This window comes from Chlorocebus sabaeus, chromosome 5, assembly GCF_047675955.1.
Source record: "Chlorocebus sabaeus isolate Y175 chromosome 5, mChlSab1.0.hap1, whole genome shotgun sequence".
NCBI lineage: Eukaryota > Metazoa > Chordata > Mammalia > Primates > Cercopithecidae > Chlorocebus > Chlorocebus sabaeus.
This window is the reverse complement of record NC_132908.1, coordinates 82,318,044-82,334,904: the sequence shown is the minus strand read 5'-3', so window position 1 is coordinate 82,334,904 and position 16,861 is coordinate 82,318,044. Positions and strand designations below refer to the sequence as shown.

Below are 16,861 nucleotides of genomic sequence, written 5' to 3'. Positions count from 1 at the left end.
GAGGTGGGAGGATCGCTTGAGGCCAGAAGTTCAAGACCAGCCTGAGCAATATAGCGAGATCCCAAATCCACGAAAAGTTGTTTAAAAATTAAAATAAAATAAGTGCTTTTACTCTTGGCCCCATGCGGAACGCCGGCGTAGAAGCGGCCCGGAACCCCACCCCCGGCTCTTGACTAGGGCTGTTTGCGGCGGGCGCCGGCGGGGAGGCGAAGGGACACCAAAGCTGGCGCCCGCCGCAGGAGGTCCTGACAGCCCCAGGTGCTCGCCCACGGGCGGGGCGCAGCCGGGGTGGGGGCGGGGCCTGTCCGCGGGCCGGGGCGGGGCCAGCGCTCAGCCTCCCTTGGCCTTGCCAGTCCGCGGGCTCTTTGCAACCGCGGTCTCCGCCCCCGCCGCCCGCAGACGGCGCCTATAGGCTGTCTACCGCGTTCCTATAGGCTGGCGCAGGCCGTCTTCCGGCCGGGGCGGGCTCCCGCCGTGGCGGGGAAAACGGCGGCCGCGGCGTCTCCTCCCGGACGCTGAGGACCCCGAGGGGACCGTGAGGCTCTGGCCTGCGGCTCGCGCCGCTATGGACGCTGCCGAGGTCGAGTTCCTCGCCGAGAAGGAGCTGGTTACCATTATCCCCAACTTCAGTCTGGACAAGATCTACCTCATTGGGGTGAGACCCGGGCCCGCCGTGGGGCGCAGGGCGGGCGCCGAGGGGAGAGGAGGCCGGGTTGGGCGCGTCCGGGGCTCCCGCGTGGCCTTCAGAGCCGGGGTCGCGGGCTCGCCCTGCTCCCGCATCTGCGGAGGCCACCACTCCGCGCTTGACTCGCCCACCGCAGTTCCCGCTTCTCGGATGAGGAAAGCGAGGCTGCTCTCGTTTGCCAGTGGCCCCGAACGCCTGGGTTGACAGGGTTTTTTTGGTTTGTTTTTTGGTTTTTGAGACGGTCTCGCTCTGTCGCCCAGGCTGGAGTGCGGTGGCGCGATCCAGGCTCACTGCAGCCTCCGCCTCCCGGGTTCAAGCGATTCCCCTGCCTCAGCCTCCCAAGTAGCTGGGACTACAGGCGCCCGCCACCACGCCCGGCTAGTTTTTGTATTTTTGGTAGAGACGGGCTTCACCATGTTTGGCCAGGCTGGTCTCGAACTCCTGACCTCATGAGCCACCCGCCTCGGCCTTCCAAAGTGCTGGGATTACAGGCGTGAGCCACTGCGGCCGGCTTATTTGTTTATTTGGTAGAGATGGGGCTGGCCTCGAACTCCTGGGCTCCCCCAGGTGATCCTGCCACCTCGGCCTTCCAAAGTGCTGGGATTATGGGCAGGAGTTGGCTTTACCTCTGTTTGTTTTTGTCTTTATTTTTGAGATGGAGTTTCGCTCTATCGCCCAGGCTGGAGTGCAGTGGCGCCATCTCGGCTCACTGCAGCCTCCGCCTCCCGGGTTCAGGTGATTCTCCTGCCTCAGCCTCCTGAGTAGCTGGGATTGTGAGCCACCGCGCCCGCCCGGCTTTGCGTTTTTAGTGTAAGGGAGGCACCTTGGCGCTGGGAGCCCTGGAGAAGGAGGGCAGACTCTGTACCTGCCCAGACCCACCTCCCCGCACCCCAGGACCCCAACATTGGGTGTGTGAAACCTGTTCTGGAGTTGGAGGGTGCAGGCGGGAGAGGGAGCACCCCCGACCCACTCCGTGGGGGATTTACATCCCCCTCCGTGGAAAGGCCGGAATTGACTGCGCTCCATGCTCACAGGTGTCTTGGAGCCGCTTAGGAGGTGCTTTGTTCTGAGTCTGATAACAGTTGGGTTTTTATTATTTGCATTTGGACTTCAGCCTCTGCAATGCCTTGCCTCTTGATAGCAGTGACGCACAGTAATGCTTTTTTTGTTCTTTTTTAATCTTACGGGGAATTGTTTTACTTTTGTCAGGGGGACCTGGGGCCTTTTAACCCTGGTTTACCAGTGGAAGTGCCCCTGTGGCTGGCAATTAACCTGAAGCAAAGACAGAAATGTCGCCTGCTCCCTCCAGAGTGGATGGACGTAGGTAAGGATGCAGTGGAGACTGGCTGACGAGTGGGTGGGGCTGGGCTTGGGATGATACCCTCTCCCAAGGGGTGGAGGCACGAGGCCTCCTTCCTGACAAGGTGCGTGCTCCCTCTGTTCTATTATCCACTGATCAGCTGAAAGGAATACTTCCAGATTCACCTCTCAGCAGAGTCTGCTAACCAGAGTTACTAATGTCATGTTAGGTTTTGGTGTATGTGAAAATTGTAGTTTATTTTTTGAGGTGGGTCTGACTCCATCACCCAGGCTGGAGAGCAATGGTGCAATCTTGACTCACTGCAGCCTTCACCTCCTGGGTTCAAGTGATCCTCCTGCCTCAGCCTCCCAAGTAGCTGGGACCACTGGCGTGTGCCACAACACCCTAATTTTTGCGTTTTTGTAGAGATGGGGTCTTGCCATGTTGCCCAGGCTGGTCTCAAACTCCTGGGTTCGAGCGATCTGGCCACCTTGGCAGATCTGCTGGGATTACAGGTGTGAGCCACTGTGCCCAGCCTATATTTTAATGTAAGATATTTCAATTTGCTTTAAAATAAATATATGACCTTAAAGAAGCATTTGTTTTAAAAGTATAGATTAGCATGTTGAGAAGCAGTTATACAGAATGCATGAAAAAAATGTATCACAAAAGTGTCGAATATTATTCAACTATAAAAAGGAATGGAATTCTGATACATGCTACTGCGTGAATGAACCTGAAACATCTTAAACATCTTGCTGAATGAAAGAAACCAGGCACAAAAGACCACACACTGTATTATTCCATTTCTATCAACTGTCTAGAATAGGCAAATCAATAGAGACAATAGATTATTAGTTGCTTAAGTACGGAGTCTTGCTTTGGGTGATGGAGGGATTGTGGAGTTTCTTTTTAGCATGATGAAAATTGGGATTGATTGAGGTAATGGTTGCCCAAGTCTAAATATACTAAACACCATTGACTTGTTCACTTTGTTTTTAATAGCCTGCAAGTGCTACTAAAACTTGTGTGTGTGTGTGTATATATATATTTATTTATTTTTTAGTGGAGATGGGGTCTTGCTATGTTGCCCAGGCTGGTCTCAAACTCCTGGACTCAAGTGATCCTCTCAGAGTGCTGGGATTACAGATGTGAGTTGTTGCCCCTGGCCAGAAGGCTTTTTTAGCAGAGAGACCCACCAGGCCTGGCTCCATTAGTGCAGCATCCTCTCCAGGCCCCTTGTTTAAAATCAGTATCTGGCAATTTTGTTCCATCCACACCTGAGGTGATACATGGCAAGGGCCTGTTTTATCACAGGCTAGAGTCAGAAGGTGTGGAGAGTTCACCTTGAGCTTTTTGCCTGGGCTGGAGCCGTATTGTGGGAACAGTGAGGCACCAGTCTATAGACCCTACCCAACAGCCTGCTGCCTCCTGACTTCTGCACCACAGATAAGTCGTGCCTGTTCTGGACCGGGCGCGGTGACTCACGCCTGTAATCCTAGCACTTTGCGAGGCCGAGATGGGCGGATCACCTGAGGTCAGGAGTTCAAGACCAGCCTGGCCAACATCGCGAAACCCCGTCTCTACTAAAAAATACAAAAATTAGTTGGGCATGGTAGTGGGCGCCTGTAATTCCAGCTACTTGGGAGGCTGAGACAGGGAGAATTGCTTGAACCCGGGAGGCGGAAGTTGTCGTGAGCTGGGATTGTGCCACCGCACTCCAGCCTGGGAGACACAGCGAGACTCTGTCTCAGGAAGTAAAAAAAAAAAAAAAAAAAAAAGTTCTGCCTGTTCTGGGACTTCATTTAAATGGAATAATCTAGTATGTCATTTTTTTTGTTTGTGACTTCTGTTATCTAACACTGTTTTTGAGATTCACCTGTTTATGTTCTCAACACTGGGACACAGAGCTCAGCTCCCAACCCCTTTCTCCACTACCTAAACTCATATCCACACTACCTCATTAGTTCTTCCATTGCTGGATACTCTCCATACTATATATTTGTTCACCGATTCTTCTGTTGGTAGATATTTGGGATTCCCATATTTGGCTTCTAAAAAACATGGAGAGCCAGGGTTTCTCTGTTGCCCAGGCTGGATTGCAGTGGTTATTCATAGGTGTGATCATAGTGCATTGCAGCCTCCAACTCCTGGGCTCAAGCGATCCTCCCATCTCAGCCTCTCTCGTAGCTGGGACTACTGGTGTGCACCAATGTGCCTAGCTCATTTCTGACTTTTGAGACAGAGTCTCGCTCTGATGTCCAGGCTGGAGTGCAGTGACTAGATCATGGCTCACTGCAGCCTCCACCTCCTGGGCTCAGGCGATCCTCCCACTTCTGCTTCTTGAGTAGCTGGGACTACAGGTGTATACCATCACACTCAGCTAATTTTTATAGGGACAGGGTCTCACTTTGTTGCTCAGACTAGTTTTGATCTCCTGGGCTCCCACCTCGGTCTCCCAAAGTGCTGGGATTACAAGTGTGAGCCACTGTGCCTGGCTCATTTTGGCCATTAATAAGGCTTTTGTGAATATTCTTGTCCAAGTCTTTTCATGGATATGTTTTTTTCTCTTGGGTAAATAAACACCTAGAATGATGGACTTGCTGGATCTTAGGGATAATGCTTAGCTTTGTAAGTAACGGCCACCTGGTTCTTCAAAGCAGCTGAGCCTTTATCCTACAAGAAATATGAGTTCCCATTGTTCCATGTCCTGGCTAAAATTTTTGATTGTATCTTTTGTATTTGCTAGAAAGGTGGACCAGAGGTGTTTCATAAGCTGATTCAGATGTTCATGAAAGGATCACTCTTCTGTGTAGAGAAGGTCCGTGTGATAGGAGCAGAGCAGGGAATGAATCCAGGCAAGCACTGAGGGTGGCCTCTAGCTGATGGAGGTAGGAGATGTGGTGGGCGTCTAGGTGTGTTTTGAAGGAAGCAGCAGCAGGATTGGCTGAAGGACTGGCCATGGCGTGTGAGGGAGAAGAGTGAAAGCTGACAGCCAGGCTGTTGGCTGGAGGCCCAGAAGGAGAGGGAGTTGCTGTCTCCTGAGGTGGGAGGCTGCAGGAGCAGGCTGTGGGCTGCGGTGGGTATCAGGAGTTGGGGTTTGAACTGTTGTGCTTTCTGGATATCCAGGGGGAAGTTACAGCAGCAATGAGATTATTGAGTCAGGAGTTAGGGCTAAGGGGCTGATGGGGGTATAAATTTGGAGGTCTTTCTGAGCACGTGGGTGGTATTTGGATGAGGTGGTGTGGATATGAGTTTAGGTAGTGGAGAAAGGGGTTGCAAGCTGAGCTCTGTGTCCCAGTGTCGAGAGGTCAGGAGGAATTGCCAAGAGACAAAAAGGGGAGCCTAGTACATTCAGAAGAAAGCTCAGAGGGGTGTCCGGGGAGGGCCTTCTTTTTAAGGCAGTATCTATTAGTGTGTTTGGGAGGATCGAGCAGGGAGGGGACAGTGATCATTCAAGAGCATGAGAGCTGCTGGAGTGCCTTCCTGTGCAGGTGAGAAGGTCCAGGACACCTGGAAGGCTGGTCCTCGAGTGCATAGGAGCTACGCAGGGAGTTTGGGGGATGGGGTGGCATGTGGGTCACACTCAGCTGGGTGTCAGGTGAGAGGTGGGTGTTGGGTTGAGGTGGTGCTGGTGGCAATGAAGAGAGGGTGAGTAGACCAAGGAACTGGGCCGGGATTGCAGGACGGCACCAAGGGCCCTGGGGATGGGTAGTTGGCCCTTTACAGAGGGACCCTGCAGCCTAGCTGTGCTCCGTGCTTGTCCCTTAGCTACATTCCACAGTCCACACCCGAGACAGGTCTCTCTGCAGAGGGGGAGGGCTGAGGGAGCTGGAGCATGTGTGAGAACAGTGCCGATGCTGGTGGAATTGGACACAGCTGTTTGATTCTAGACGCTGGGCTTGAACCCCTCTAGGATACCATGCCTCCTCCCGGCTGGGTTGGCTTAACCCTCCTAGGATATTGTATCATGCCCAGGCTAGGGTGGCTTAACCCCTAGGATATTGTATGGCTCCTAGGCTAGGGTGGCTCAGCCCCCTAGGATATTGTATCGCATCCAGGCTGGGGTGGCTGAGACCCCTAGGATATTGTATCACGCCCAGGCTGGGGTGGCTCAGACCCCTAGGATATTATGTCACACCCAGGCTAGGGTGGCTCTAGTTTTGTAGTTGTCTTGTTCCCTTCTGAACAAGGCAGTATAAATAAATTTAAGTCACTGACTACTTTGATCACTTATTGCATCAAAGGTAAAATACTGACCAGGTATGGTGACTCACTCCTATAATCCCAGCACTTTGAGAGGCTGAGGCAGGACGATCACTTGAGCTTAGGAGTTTGAGACCAGCCTGGGCAACATTGTGAGACCTCGTCTCTACAAAAAATAAAAAAATTAGCTAGTTATGGTGGCATATACCTGTGATCTCAGCTACTCCTTGGGAGGCTGAGGCAGGAGGACTGCTTGAGCCCGGGAGGTTGAAGCTGCAGTGAGCTGTGATGTTGCCACTGTACTCCAGCCTGGGCATGAGAGAGAGACCGTCTCAAAAAAAAAAAAAAAACAGTAAAGGTAAAGTACTTTGCTGTTTTCCTAAAAAAAAAAAAAAAAACCAAAAACCAAAAACACAACAAACATCAAACTTTTGACTCTAACATTCTTTTTAGGAATATGTTCTATAGGCCAAAGCAGCAACAAAAATTTACCTTTTGGAGAGAAAGTTTCAAGGAGGCCTCAAATCATCTAGTTAATGATACAAATGTTGTCCCAAAATATTTTTTATGTATTTGCTAGTTGATGATGTATTTGCCAGATAATATAGGCACTAGGTAAATTTGGAAGGTTTAATATCTATGATGGTAAAATGTATTAACTTTTAAATTTCAGAAAAGTTGGAGAAGATGAGGGATCATGAACGAAAGGAAGAAACTTTTACCCCAATGCCCAGCCCTTACTACATGGAACTTACCAAGCTCCTATTAAATCAGTAAGTAGATCTCACCTCTTTGAGGCCACACCCAAGACTGGATGGACTCGCCTTGCCCTTCCTCCAACCCTTGCCTTTCCTCTCCGCTTCTCTGCTTATTGCTGCAGTAAGTGGCAGCACTGGCCACCCTGTTTCTCAGGTCAGTGATCAGGAGGTCATCTGTGTACACACACCTGCCAGGTGTGCTCTGTCTCTGTGTGTCTTTCTCTGTTCTTTCCCTTTCTCTCTCATTTTTCCTTTTCTCCACCCCGTGGTGAAGCCCTTAGCTCTTTTTGTTCTGCCTCACATCACTCGACATTGGACCCTGGTGTGAGCCACCAGTATCTCACAGAATCGGCAGTAGCCATTCTTTGCCACGTATGTGTTTTATTTAGCACAGCTTTACTCCTGTTTCTCCTTGTAGTAGGTGGATTTGAGTTTTTTTGTGTCTTTTGCAGGAAAGGCCAGAGGACTCACATTTGCCTCTGCCCTTGGTTTACAGGAAAGCCCACTTCCTGGCAAAATCATGCTGTAGTAACCCCGTAGCTTGTTTGCCTTCATCCATACTGGCTCCTCTCAGCTTCCCATTCGTTCTTCACATCACAGTCAGAGTGGCCTTGGAAAGGCAGAACTGCCATGTGACTCCCTGCTTAGAATCCTCAGTCTTCCCTCTAGTCTAAAGTCCTGAGCATGGTGTTCAAGCAGTGTGAGCCTGGTGCATGCTCCCCCTGCCTCTTTCACCCGCTTACAGCTCTTTCCTCTGCTTCTGGAGGGCTCAGGCTCACACTGGCCTGTCACTTCTTTAAGAATTCTGACTTTGCGTATACTGTTCTCTGCCCTGTAAGTCCGTCCTTTCCCTGCTCCTGCTCACCTCCGCTGGTTAGTATAACATGTCTCTTCTGGGTTCAGCAGACCTGTTCTCTTGGCAGCTCTACATGTTGCTATGGCATTTGCCAGCTGTAATTTTCTTGTTTGGCTGTGCCATCACATGTACCCATTCTAAATGGGCAGGGACTGGGTCTTGTATGCATATGTCCCCAGCGAGATGCCTGGGGCTCATGTTTGTTGAGTGAAAGAGTGAAACTAGTAAAGAAGGCAGACAAGTGGATAATTTTGCTTGGGAGATACTTAGAATGTCATTTGTACAATGTCAAGCTTTTGAAGCCCCCTGGGCATCCTTTAAGTGGGTTCAAGAGCAGAACTAGAACAAAACATTGGGACACTAGTACTACTGCATGCTGCAGAGCAGCAGGAAGGCCTGGGGGCCCACCGAATGGCACTGCTGAATTTAAAGGAAGACCTGGGGACACAGCATGGGCTTGTGCTTAGGCTGATATGAGGCTGCAGTCAGCCCATGAATTTCATAAAAAGCCGAGAACCAGCAATGCACCAAGCAGTGGCGTTTGTCCCATAGGCCTGGTTCCTGGTGTGGTGGGGGAGAGATGCGGGCCTGGGAGCCCATAGTGAATCTTCAGTGTGACCAATGCTTTTGACAGTCCATCAGAGCACAGCAAGGCCAAGGGGTGCCAGAGAGGGCTCATAGAGGTTTGCTGGGAGGGCAGACTTGTAGGAGGTAGATGGTAGGAGAGAGGGCAGTGAGGCAGGAGCTGATGTGCTCTGGCACTGAGTGTGGAGGACCTGGTGTGGCCAGGCAAGCAGAGGTATTTGAGCATGTGTAGTACATTCATGGGAGCAAGGGAGTGGAGGCATAGATTCTGCTGCAGTGGCCAGCCCCTGGGAGGGGCATGTGGCCTCAGATGGACCTGAGAGAGACTGCAGTGGTGGTGGGGACAGTAGCTGGAAGAGAGAGGATCTATAAACAGGCTAGGTAAGAATTTGGCATTAGCTAGGTGAGGGGGCCTATTCATGTTTTGTTTTTGAAGTTCAATATGTATGTAGTTTTTTTTTTTTTTGAGACGGAGTCTTGCTCTGTGCCCCAGGCTGGAGTGCAGTGGCGCGATATCGGCTCACTGCAAGCTCCACCCCCCGGGTTCACGCCATTCTCCTGCCTCAGCCTCCCGAGTAGCTGGGACTACAGGCGCCTGCCACCACGCCCGGCTAGTTTTTTGTATTTTTTAGTAGAGACGGGGTTTCACTGTGTTAGCCAGGATGGTCTCGATCTCCTGACCTTGTGATCCGCCCACCTCGGCCTCCCAAAGTGCTGGGATTACAGGCTTGAGCCACCGCGCCCGGCCATGTATGTAGTTTTTATCAAAAACCTTGTTTTATAATTCATTCGGTTAAGGGACTTAATTTTACATATGTTCTGCAGTTCAGTTGATGAGGAGTTGGGGTCCGTTGTTCTTTAACCTGCTGTTCAGAGCACAAGATCTAAATGGGGGTTTATAAATAACACTCACCACATAAATTTTGTACCAGTGATTTGCCTCTTACTAATCAGGAGTTATTTGTAGCATATGAAAAGAGAATGTCTAGCGTAACCTGTAATGCCTAGCGACGAACAATATTTGCTTCTGCTTTTATCCTGTAGTTTTCTTCCAAGGTTAGTTTAAAATATTTCACAAAGGGAATGTCAACTTTGTGAAAGCTTTCCTTCAGCCCTTGCTGACTTTGAGCTTCTAGCCAGAATTTTGCTATGTGTAGGTGTGCTCGCTGTATACTAATTTGCAGTTTCTTCTGTGATTTTTGAAAATTGTTTTTGTCTTCTCTGAAGAGCAGGAGAGTCCCTTCCCTTCAGGGCTTTTATGAGGATAGAAATGCCAGGTAAAGTGCTGAGCCCAGTACCTGGCATGGAGCTGGTGTTCTGCTTCTTTAGGCTGTGAGCCCTGGATTCCTGGTGGGGAATAGGGAGATGTGCTCAACACTTTGTAAATAAGGAGCAATAGAACTCGACCTTTGAGCCAGCCCTTGAAACCGATTCCTTGTAGATGGAGGTTATGCAGCACAGAACGCTGTTATCCTGAGACAGAGGGTTCTGACTTAGAGCTGATTCTCTACTAATTTTCTTAGGTAAACAGAAGTCCTGTTCAGCAGCCTGCCATGGGATAGTTACTGTGAGCAAAAGAAACACCATGTGGATCACTGCCGAATGTCCTTGGCACCCGGCTTAACTGCTACACATCTTTATATCCTAAAGTTGAAAACAAAGCAAAACAGACTTGCTGAGTCTGGAATAGCCGGAGTATTTTGCCTGAAAAGAGCTACTCTATCCAGCATTGCCTCAGCTTATCGAGTGTTCCCTGACTTACCCCTTGCTCCTTTAGTGCTTCAGACAACATCCCGAAGGCAGATGAAATCCGGACCCTGGTCAAGGATATGTGGGACACTCGTATAGCCAAACTCCGAGTGTCTGCTGACAGCTTTGTGAGACAGCAGGAGGCACATGCCAAGGTAGGTGCCGCCTCACCTGGGTGCTAGTGGCCTTGATGCTGCATAATTTTGCATGGCCTCCTGTCTGCTGAGGCTATTACAGGCAGGCATTACTAGCTGTGCTTTTAAAAAAGTTCATTGGTTTCTTATTTTTATTCGGTAGAGTTTACCATTTTTTCAAAATCAAAAACTCCTTGGCCAACTTGGTCTGTTTTCTTGTTTTAGCTGGATAACTTGACCTTGATGGAGATCAACACCAGCGGGACTTTCCTCACACAAGCGCTCAACCACATGTACAAACTCCGCACAAACCTCCAGCCTTCGGAGAGTACTCAGTCTCAGGACTTCTAGAGAAAGGCCTGGTGCGGGCGGCTTGCCGGGGGATGTGAGTGCTCAGGACGTGGTGAGGTACTCGTTCTGGAGCTCTAGAAACACTTTGAATGCATGAAAAACATGTGATGGTGCAAGGAATGGATTCAGGACATTGTTGGAGAAGCAACAAGTTTGTGATTAGTCCTTAAAACTTAGCTCCCTGGGACATTGTTCAATTCCACATCTGTTTCTAGAAACCAGCCTTTTTTCCCCCCCCACTTTTGAGAAAGAAAAAAGCTTTAGGCAAATAAGTTATTCTCCCTAGCAGAGCCACATGGGTCTCCTGCGTGGAATCTGTCACACTCGGGCAAGTGTTCAGTGACTGGTAGGTGTAGATACAGCAGGAGTGGCCATGTGGCCCACAGCTTTTTTCTGCCTTCTTGATCCTGGTTTCTTGGGCTGAATTTGGACTCTCCCGGAGGTGGCTCACAGGGAAGGATGGCAGATGGTGCAGCTAACAATGCTGACCAGTGCTTTTCCTCTAAGCCCTGATGCACAATAAGCATGGACCCAACCCAACTCTGACTCTTTAGGTTTTTGTCCTGCGTAACTATCAAGTAAAAGGACTGAGCCTGTGGCTGAGATGACTCAGTAAACTAAACTGAGGCACACAGCAGTCAACTGGAAACTGCAGACCAACACCTAGGGTGTCTCGTTCTCTTGGCTACTTCTAGCTCCGGTTTAATGGGTTTCTTATCAAGATGAGAGTCAGGAAAAAAACGAAACCAATGTATTGAGCACGAGTGACACTTAAGACAATGCTAGAAGAAAAGTCAGACTTTTAACGCTGCCCTGATGCATTTAGGGAAGGATTCTTTGTTGTAACAGTGGGCTCAGGGGAAATTTTTTTTTTCTAAGAGAAAATTACTTAATTTGTAGCATTTTGGAATGGTTAGGTCCTTTTACAGAAATGACATTACCTTGAGAGATGAAATGATTGACCAGCATCATGCAATGGATAGAAGGTTCTGTAACTAGCTTTAAAAAAAACTTTAATTTTTTTTTTTTTTTACGGTGGCTCGCGCCTGTAATCCCAGCACTCTGGGAGGCTGAGGCAGGTGGATCACAAGGTCAGGAGATTAAGACTATCCTGGCTAATATGGTGAAACCCCATCTCTGTTAAAACACACACAAAAAAATTTGCCGGGTGTGGTGGCACGTGCCTATAGTCGCAGCTACTCGGGAGGCTGAGGCAGGAGAACGGCTTGAACCTGAGAGGCGGAGGTTGTAGTGAGCCAAGATCGCGCCGCTATACGAGAGCAAGACTCCATCTCAAACAAATTTTTAACTTTGTTTTTAGACAGGGTCTTGTTCTGTCACCCAGGCTGCAGTAGAATGCGGTGATCGTAGCTCACTGCAGCCTCCAACTCCTGGGTTCACGCAATCCTCCCACCACAGCCTCCCAAAGCACTGGGGTTGCAAGCATGAGCCGCCATGCCTGGCCATCCTATTTTTGGCTGGACACCAGTGGGCCAAAAGCAGTGGGGTGCTGTTTGGGGAGCTCTGAGAATGCACATGTGTGACAGGCTGAACCTAAAAGACCATCCCCCAGCTTCGGCCCTACAGTGTCTAGCGTGCTGTGCACTATCGCTCCATGTTGCTGCCCACGTGTCCCCGCCAGGCAGGTGTTGGGGGTTATTTGGACACTGAAGGGTCAGACCTGGAAGACTGGGACCAAAAGATGAGGTCTCCATAATTTAAGGTGCTGTTCAGAGTTGGTTCAGGTCATAAGACTTGTTCTTTCATCTTACCCTTCCTCGGAATCCTTCTGCTTTCATCTGGGGATCTTTTAGAATGAAACTACTTGTTATTGTGGAGGGCAAGGGGTCCTAATGCCCTCCTCTTAGAACCTGAGCCAGTCGAGGCAGCTGCATCTGTCTACGTGTTTTATCTGTGGAGATGTATAGTTAAGGAGCTTTTTTTGTTTGGCCTTGTTTTATTATATCATAAAAAAGATTTTCCTTTTAATATGATTTAGGAAGATTTTATTTTTTGGATGTTGTCAGAAATTACAGCAATATATTCATAAATACCTAATTACTACATTCAACAAATAATATTACAATACAATTAATTCAAACAAGTACACTTAGAACAGGTTTAATTTCACAGCATCTAAACTGCCCCCAGAGTGACCGAGGCACCGGTGTTCCTCCCTCCCACCTGTGTATGGGTTTAACTGCTCTAGAATTAAGCACAGGGTACATACAAAATAACACCAATTAGCATGGTCTTCCTCAGGTCAAGGCAGAGTTAAGGAGTTTTTTAGGTTAAGCACTGGATCGAAAAGTTGGGGACAGGCTACTGCAAGTAGTAAGAAAGTCAACAGCTTGGTTACTTGAAAGAGTATAGAGATTGCTAAGTGGCTAATATACACTTTAAAGAGGAACAGAATTGGTTTGTGCTGACCATCTCCATCTTGTGGTGGATCCCTGGAATTTTCTACACTTGTGTGAAACACGTGGCTCAGGGAAAGGGGGAGTGGAGTATCTGGTTTGAAATCCAGCTTAATTTTTGAGATTTGGCAGTATTATGAGCTACTTGAGGAAAACAGCATTCTGCTACAAACTGCAGATTCCCTGTGTTAGAATCCTTCACTGCTGAAGGTGTGCGCTCCTTTTTGATGCTCTCTGAATACTCTTAATGGTGCAACCTATCAGAATGTTAGTCCCAATTCAGTGCTTTATTCCTTTAAGATTAGAATGTAGACTAAAATGTGGAAAATCCCGTCTTGGTCACTTATCTGAGACAATTGATTAGGAACATATTTTATCGTCAGTCTGGCTCTGATTATATGAAACAAAGAAAAATAACCTGTTTCAATGAGGAACCAGATAATTTACTATTGGAAGGTGTCCCTCTGCAGAGGACAGACGGCAGCTCCCTTCCAGGTCATGTAGGAAGATGGTTGAAGGACCGAGCCGAGGGCTTCACGTACATCCTGACACACAGGTGGCATAATCAACTCCAGAGCGGATTTGACGTATTACTCAACGTGAAATAGCTGAACAAAAAACTTAAGAGATTGCATGTCAATTTTTAAGCCCAACTTGAAAACAGATTTAGGTGCTACTGTGTTGAGAATCATCTGAAAGTAAGTTTTCAAAGTATGAAACTAATTATTGGATGGGAAAACCATGATTGGGTACTGTGTCTTGGGTGGTGTGCTTTCATTTTTGAGAAACACTTCTTACCTTTTTCTTAGTTTATTCATGTTGCCTCACTGGTTTGTATTCTGATTGTCGTATTTCTTGAGCAAGAGAACTCAAATCGCCACAAGTAGGTGGAAGGATGGGGGAGACTGGGCGAGAAGCTCAAGGACCGGGCAGAAGTGGGGTTTCCACTGGCAGGGGTGAAGCCAACTATTGCTAGCACAGTGACACTGCTTCCACCCTGGGCAGACCCCTCATGGTGTACCACCTGTCCCCTGTGCTGTCACAGAAAATCCAACCAAGGGAGCACCCCTTAGATGGTAAGGGATGAGCTATGGAAGGGAGCGCCCCTTGGATGGTAAGGGATGAGCTATGTTTTTAAGTTATCGGATCTACTTTTCCCTTTTACTTTAGCCAAGGCCATTACCAAAAGCATCCAGACATCTGTGATGGAGGAGGCGGCCTGAGAGCAGAAGTGCTAAGATGTGACTCTTAAGCCTTCAGACCAGAAACCTCAAGCAGGTTTTCAGTGGAGAAATCCAGTGAGATTTTTGCCCTGATCGTTTGTAGCCGACTCCCTCTGAACACCTGTGGGACATGCTGAGCTCCCAGTGTCTTTTGAGGGGAGGCTGCAGCACAGCCCCTCGAGTTCTCTTCCAGCCACTTCTGTGGAGAGGAAGGCGCTTGTTGACTGCTGATAATACTGGCGGTACATTTGTCTGAGTTTGCTAATAACTGGAAGATTCTTGGCAGACGTACAAAGCAAACTGTGCGGGGGCAGATAAAGCGACACGATGCCAGCTGCCAGCAAGCTGTTCTGCGCAGCAAGGGCTAGAGCCAAGGGCTCTGCCGCTGGTCACAGCAGTGAGCAGCCAGCACACAGATCAGGCAACCTGCCCTGAGCTCAGGCCTCCACCCCACAGACCAGTGACTGGCAGCCCTGGCCTCTGGTGAGGGGCCTTGGGAGCAAGAGAGGCCTTCTTGATCTAAACACTGCCTCCATAAGCAGTAACTAGGACAAGGAGGAAGACTTGCCCATTGCTTTGCCTTGGTGTGATGAGCCCAGTTTCTGACCATTCCTGTGCTTGTCACAGTAAGTTCAAAAAAGAGGGGTTCAGCTCAGACCTCGTGGCTTTTACAAAGCATTGCATTTAAATAAAGCCTCTGACATTCCTATTCTGTACCTGCTCTCAGACACTTTAGAATCCTATCACAGAAATCACTGACTTCCTGAAAGGTTTTTAAAAGCCCCCACCCATGTGTGCACATGGTTGTCACACATCGGTTCTACGGACCTCCTCCCTTGATAGCAATGGGTAATATTTGCTATTAGCTTGTCCAGATGCTGGGGGTGGGGAGGGGGAGTGGAGGAGGTAAGCAGTAGCGCATGGCTTTCTACGGCAGCTTCTGGTGCAACTCAAACTAAAAATGAAGTGATCGCATAGGCGCCAGTGGTAAGCTCTTTTACTTTTCTTCTTCTTTAATTTTTAAAAACACTTCAATATTTTAATGTCCTGACCAGCAGCAGTACAAACACTAAAAGCAAGGTTTTTTTTTTTTGCCCAAAGAAACAAACAAAACCCCCAAACAGGAAAAACAAACAAAAATCCCCCAAACCACATATTAAAAATGGCAGGCTTTTTATAACAATAGTTAAAGTAATAAAAACATACAAAACTTTTTTTTAATATATATACACAGTACAAGGCTGAAGCACCTTTGACTTTTCTCTCAAAATTTACGTCTGTATGAAAACCCCACCCACTGTAGCAACAATCTGGTGGGTGTGAAGCTGTGTATACACAGAGCTCTGTACATGCTCCCCACGGAGTAATAAAAAGGTACCTTCAGTTTGTGAATTGGTTTTATCTTAAGAGCTTTTCCAGGGAAAAGCCTTTGGGTTGCTTTGTGTGCTCCTAGGACTTGTTGCTTTGAAGAAAATTTTGCAGGAAAGTAAATGAAACAAATAAGCCCTTTTTTTACTTACAATGCACCCAACCTTTTCAGCTGAAGCAAGTTTCACTCCTGGGAGGAATGAGACTGGCCCCATCACTGCGGCAAAAGCAAACTGGGCTTGAGGCATAGTAACATGGCAACACAAGAAAGAACAGAACCGGTTTGATCCACTCATCTGCACAGGGGGCTGTCAATGATCACGTTTTAGTGTTGCTAATGGAGCCTTCACGTTCAGATTAAGAAATAATGTGGGCGAGGAAGGACTAAAACCACCTTTAAAAAGAAAAAGTATGGGCAATCCTACATTGGTTGCTCGCTGAATGACAATGGTGATTCAATTGCATTGACGTCAAGGTGAGTTCATTCTTTTTTTCTGGAGCCTGGAATCCTTTGCTTCATGCATGGCACATTCTCATTTTGTAAGCTTCAAACCTCCCAGTGAAAAATATTAAATATTCAAGGTAATAAAATAGATAATATTTCTATACTATAGGTTCGGCCTAGTGCAAGGGAAACCGTCACCTGGGGTATCCCTTCAGGTAGCCCCTAGGCCAGTGCATTGCAGGCAAGGCAAGGCACTTTCGTAAGTGGTCCAGTTCTGCCTGGAGCCGCTCCCGTTCTGAGACCATCTTCTGTTTCTGGCTCCTCAACTCCTGGAGAGAGGGAAATTTGTGTCAAAACCAATCCATTTCCTCTGTAAGGACAAGCATGTGGTGTACAAACATGCTGGATGGAAGGGCAAACCTACACTTGAAAATGTCCCAGCCGGGCGTGGTGGCTCACGCCTGTAATCCCAGCACTTTAAAAGGTTGAGGCGGGCAAACCACCTGAGGTCAGGAGTTCGAGACCAGCCTGGCCAACATGGGGAAACCCCATCTACTAAACAAAAAAATTAGCCAGGCGTGGTGTCGTATGCCTATAATCCTAGCTACTCAGGAGGCTGAGGCAGGAGAATGGCTTGAACCCAGAAGGCAGAGGTTGCAGTAAGCTGAGATTACGCCATTGCATTCCAGCTTGGATGACAGTGAGACTTGACCTCAAAAAAAAAGTCTGCTTTTCAGCCTGTGTTCTGTCCCTGGCTCTTCCAGAGTCTTAAGAATCGGCGTCT

General features: G+C 48.4%; 2 protein-coding genes across 11 annotated transcripts in view; one reads left to right on the top strand and one right to left on the bottom strand.

Moving 5' to 3' along the window:
* Nucleotides 1–458: 458 nt before the first annotated feature.
* On the top strand, nt 459–15,648 carry GINS2 (GINS complex subunit 2). The gene is made up of 5 exons (XM_007994261.3): nt 459–655; nt 1,895–2,009; nt 6,865–6,964; nt 10,168–10,294; nt 10,499–15,648. The coding sequence occupies exons 1-5, from the start codon at nt 566–568 to the stop codon at nt 10,622–10,624; spliced, it is 558 nt and encodes a 185-aa protein (XP_007992452.1). The 5' UTR covers nt 459–565; the 3' UTR covers nt 10,625–15,648.
* Nucleotides 12,608–16,861, bottom strand: part of GSE1 (Gse1 coiled-coil protein) — a 504,329-nt gene continuing 500,075 nt past the window's right edge. For all 10 annotated transcript variants that reach the window (XM_073015620.1, XM_073015622.1, XM_073015623.1 and 7 more), the window contains one exon: nt 12,608–16,406. In XM_073015620.1, the coding sequence (XP_072871721.1) occupies nt 16,272–16,406 (135 nt within the window). In that variant the 3' untranslated portion in view covers nt 12,608–16,271. The remainder of the gene's footprint in view (nt 16,407–16,861) is intronic.

Coding starts and splice junctions, on each gene's coding strand:
- GINS2 (XM_007994261.3), top strand. CDS start 566: ATGGACGCTGCCGAGGTCGAGTTCCTCGCCGAGAAGGAGCTGGTTACC. Junction 656..1,894: donor ACAAGATCTACCTCATTGGG/GTGAGACCCGGG, acceptor TACTTTTGTCAG/GGGGACCTGGGGCCTTTTAA. Junction 6,965..10,167: donor ACCAAGCTCCTATTAAATCA/GTAAGTAGATCT, acceptor TTGCTCCTTTAG/TGCTTCAGACAACATCCCGA.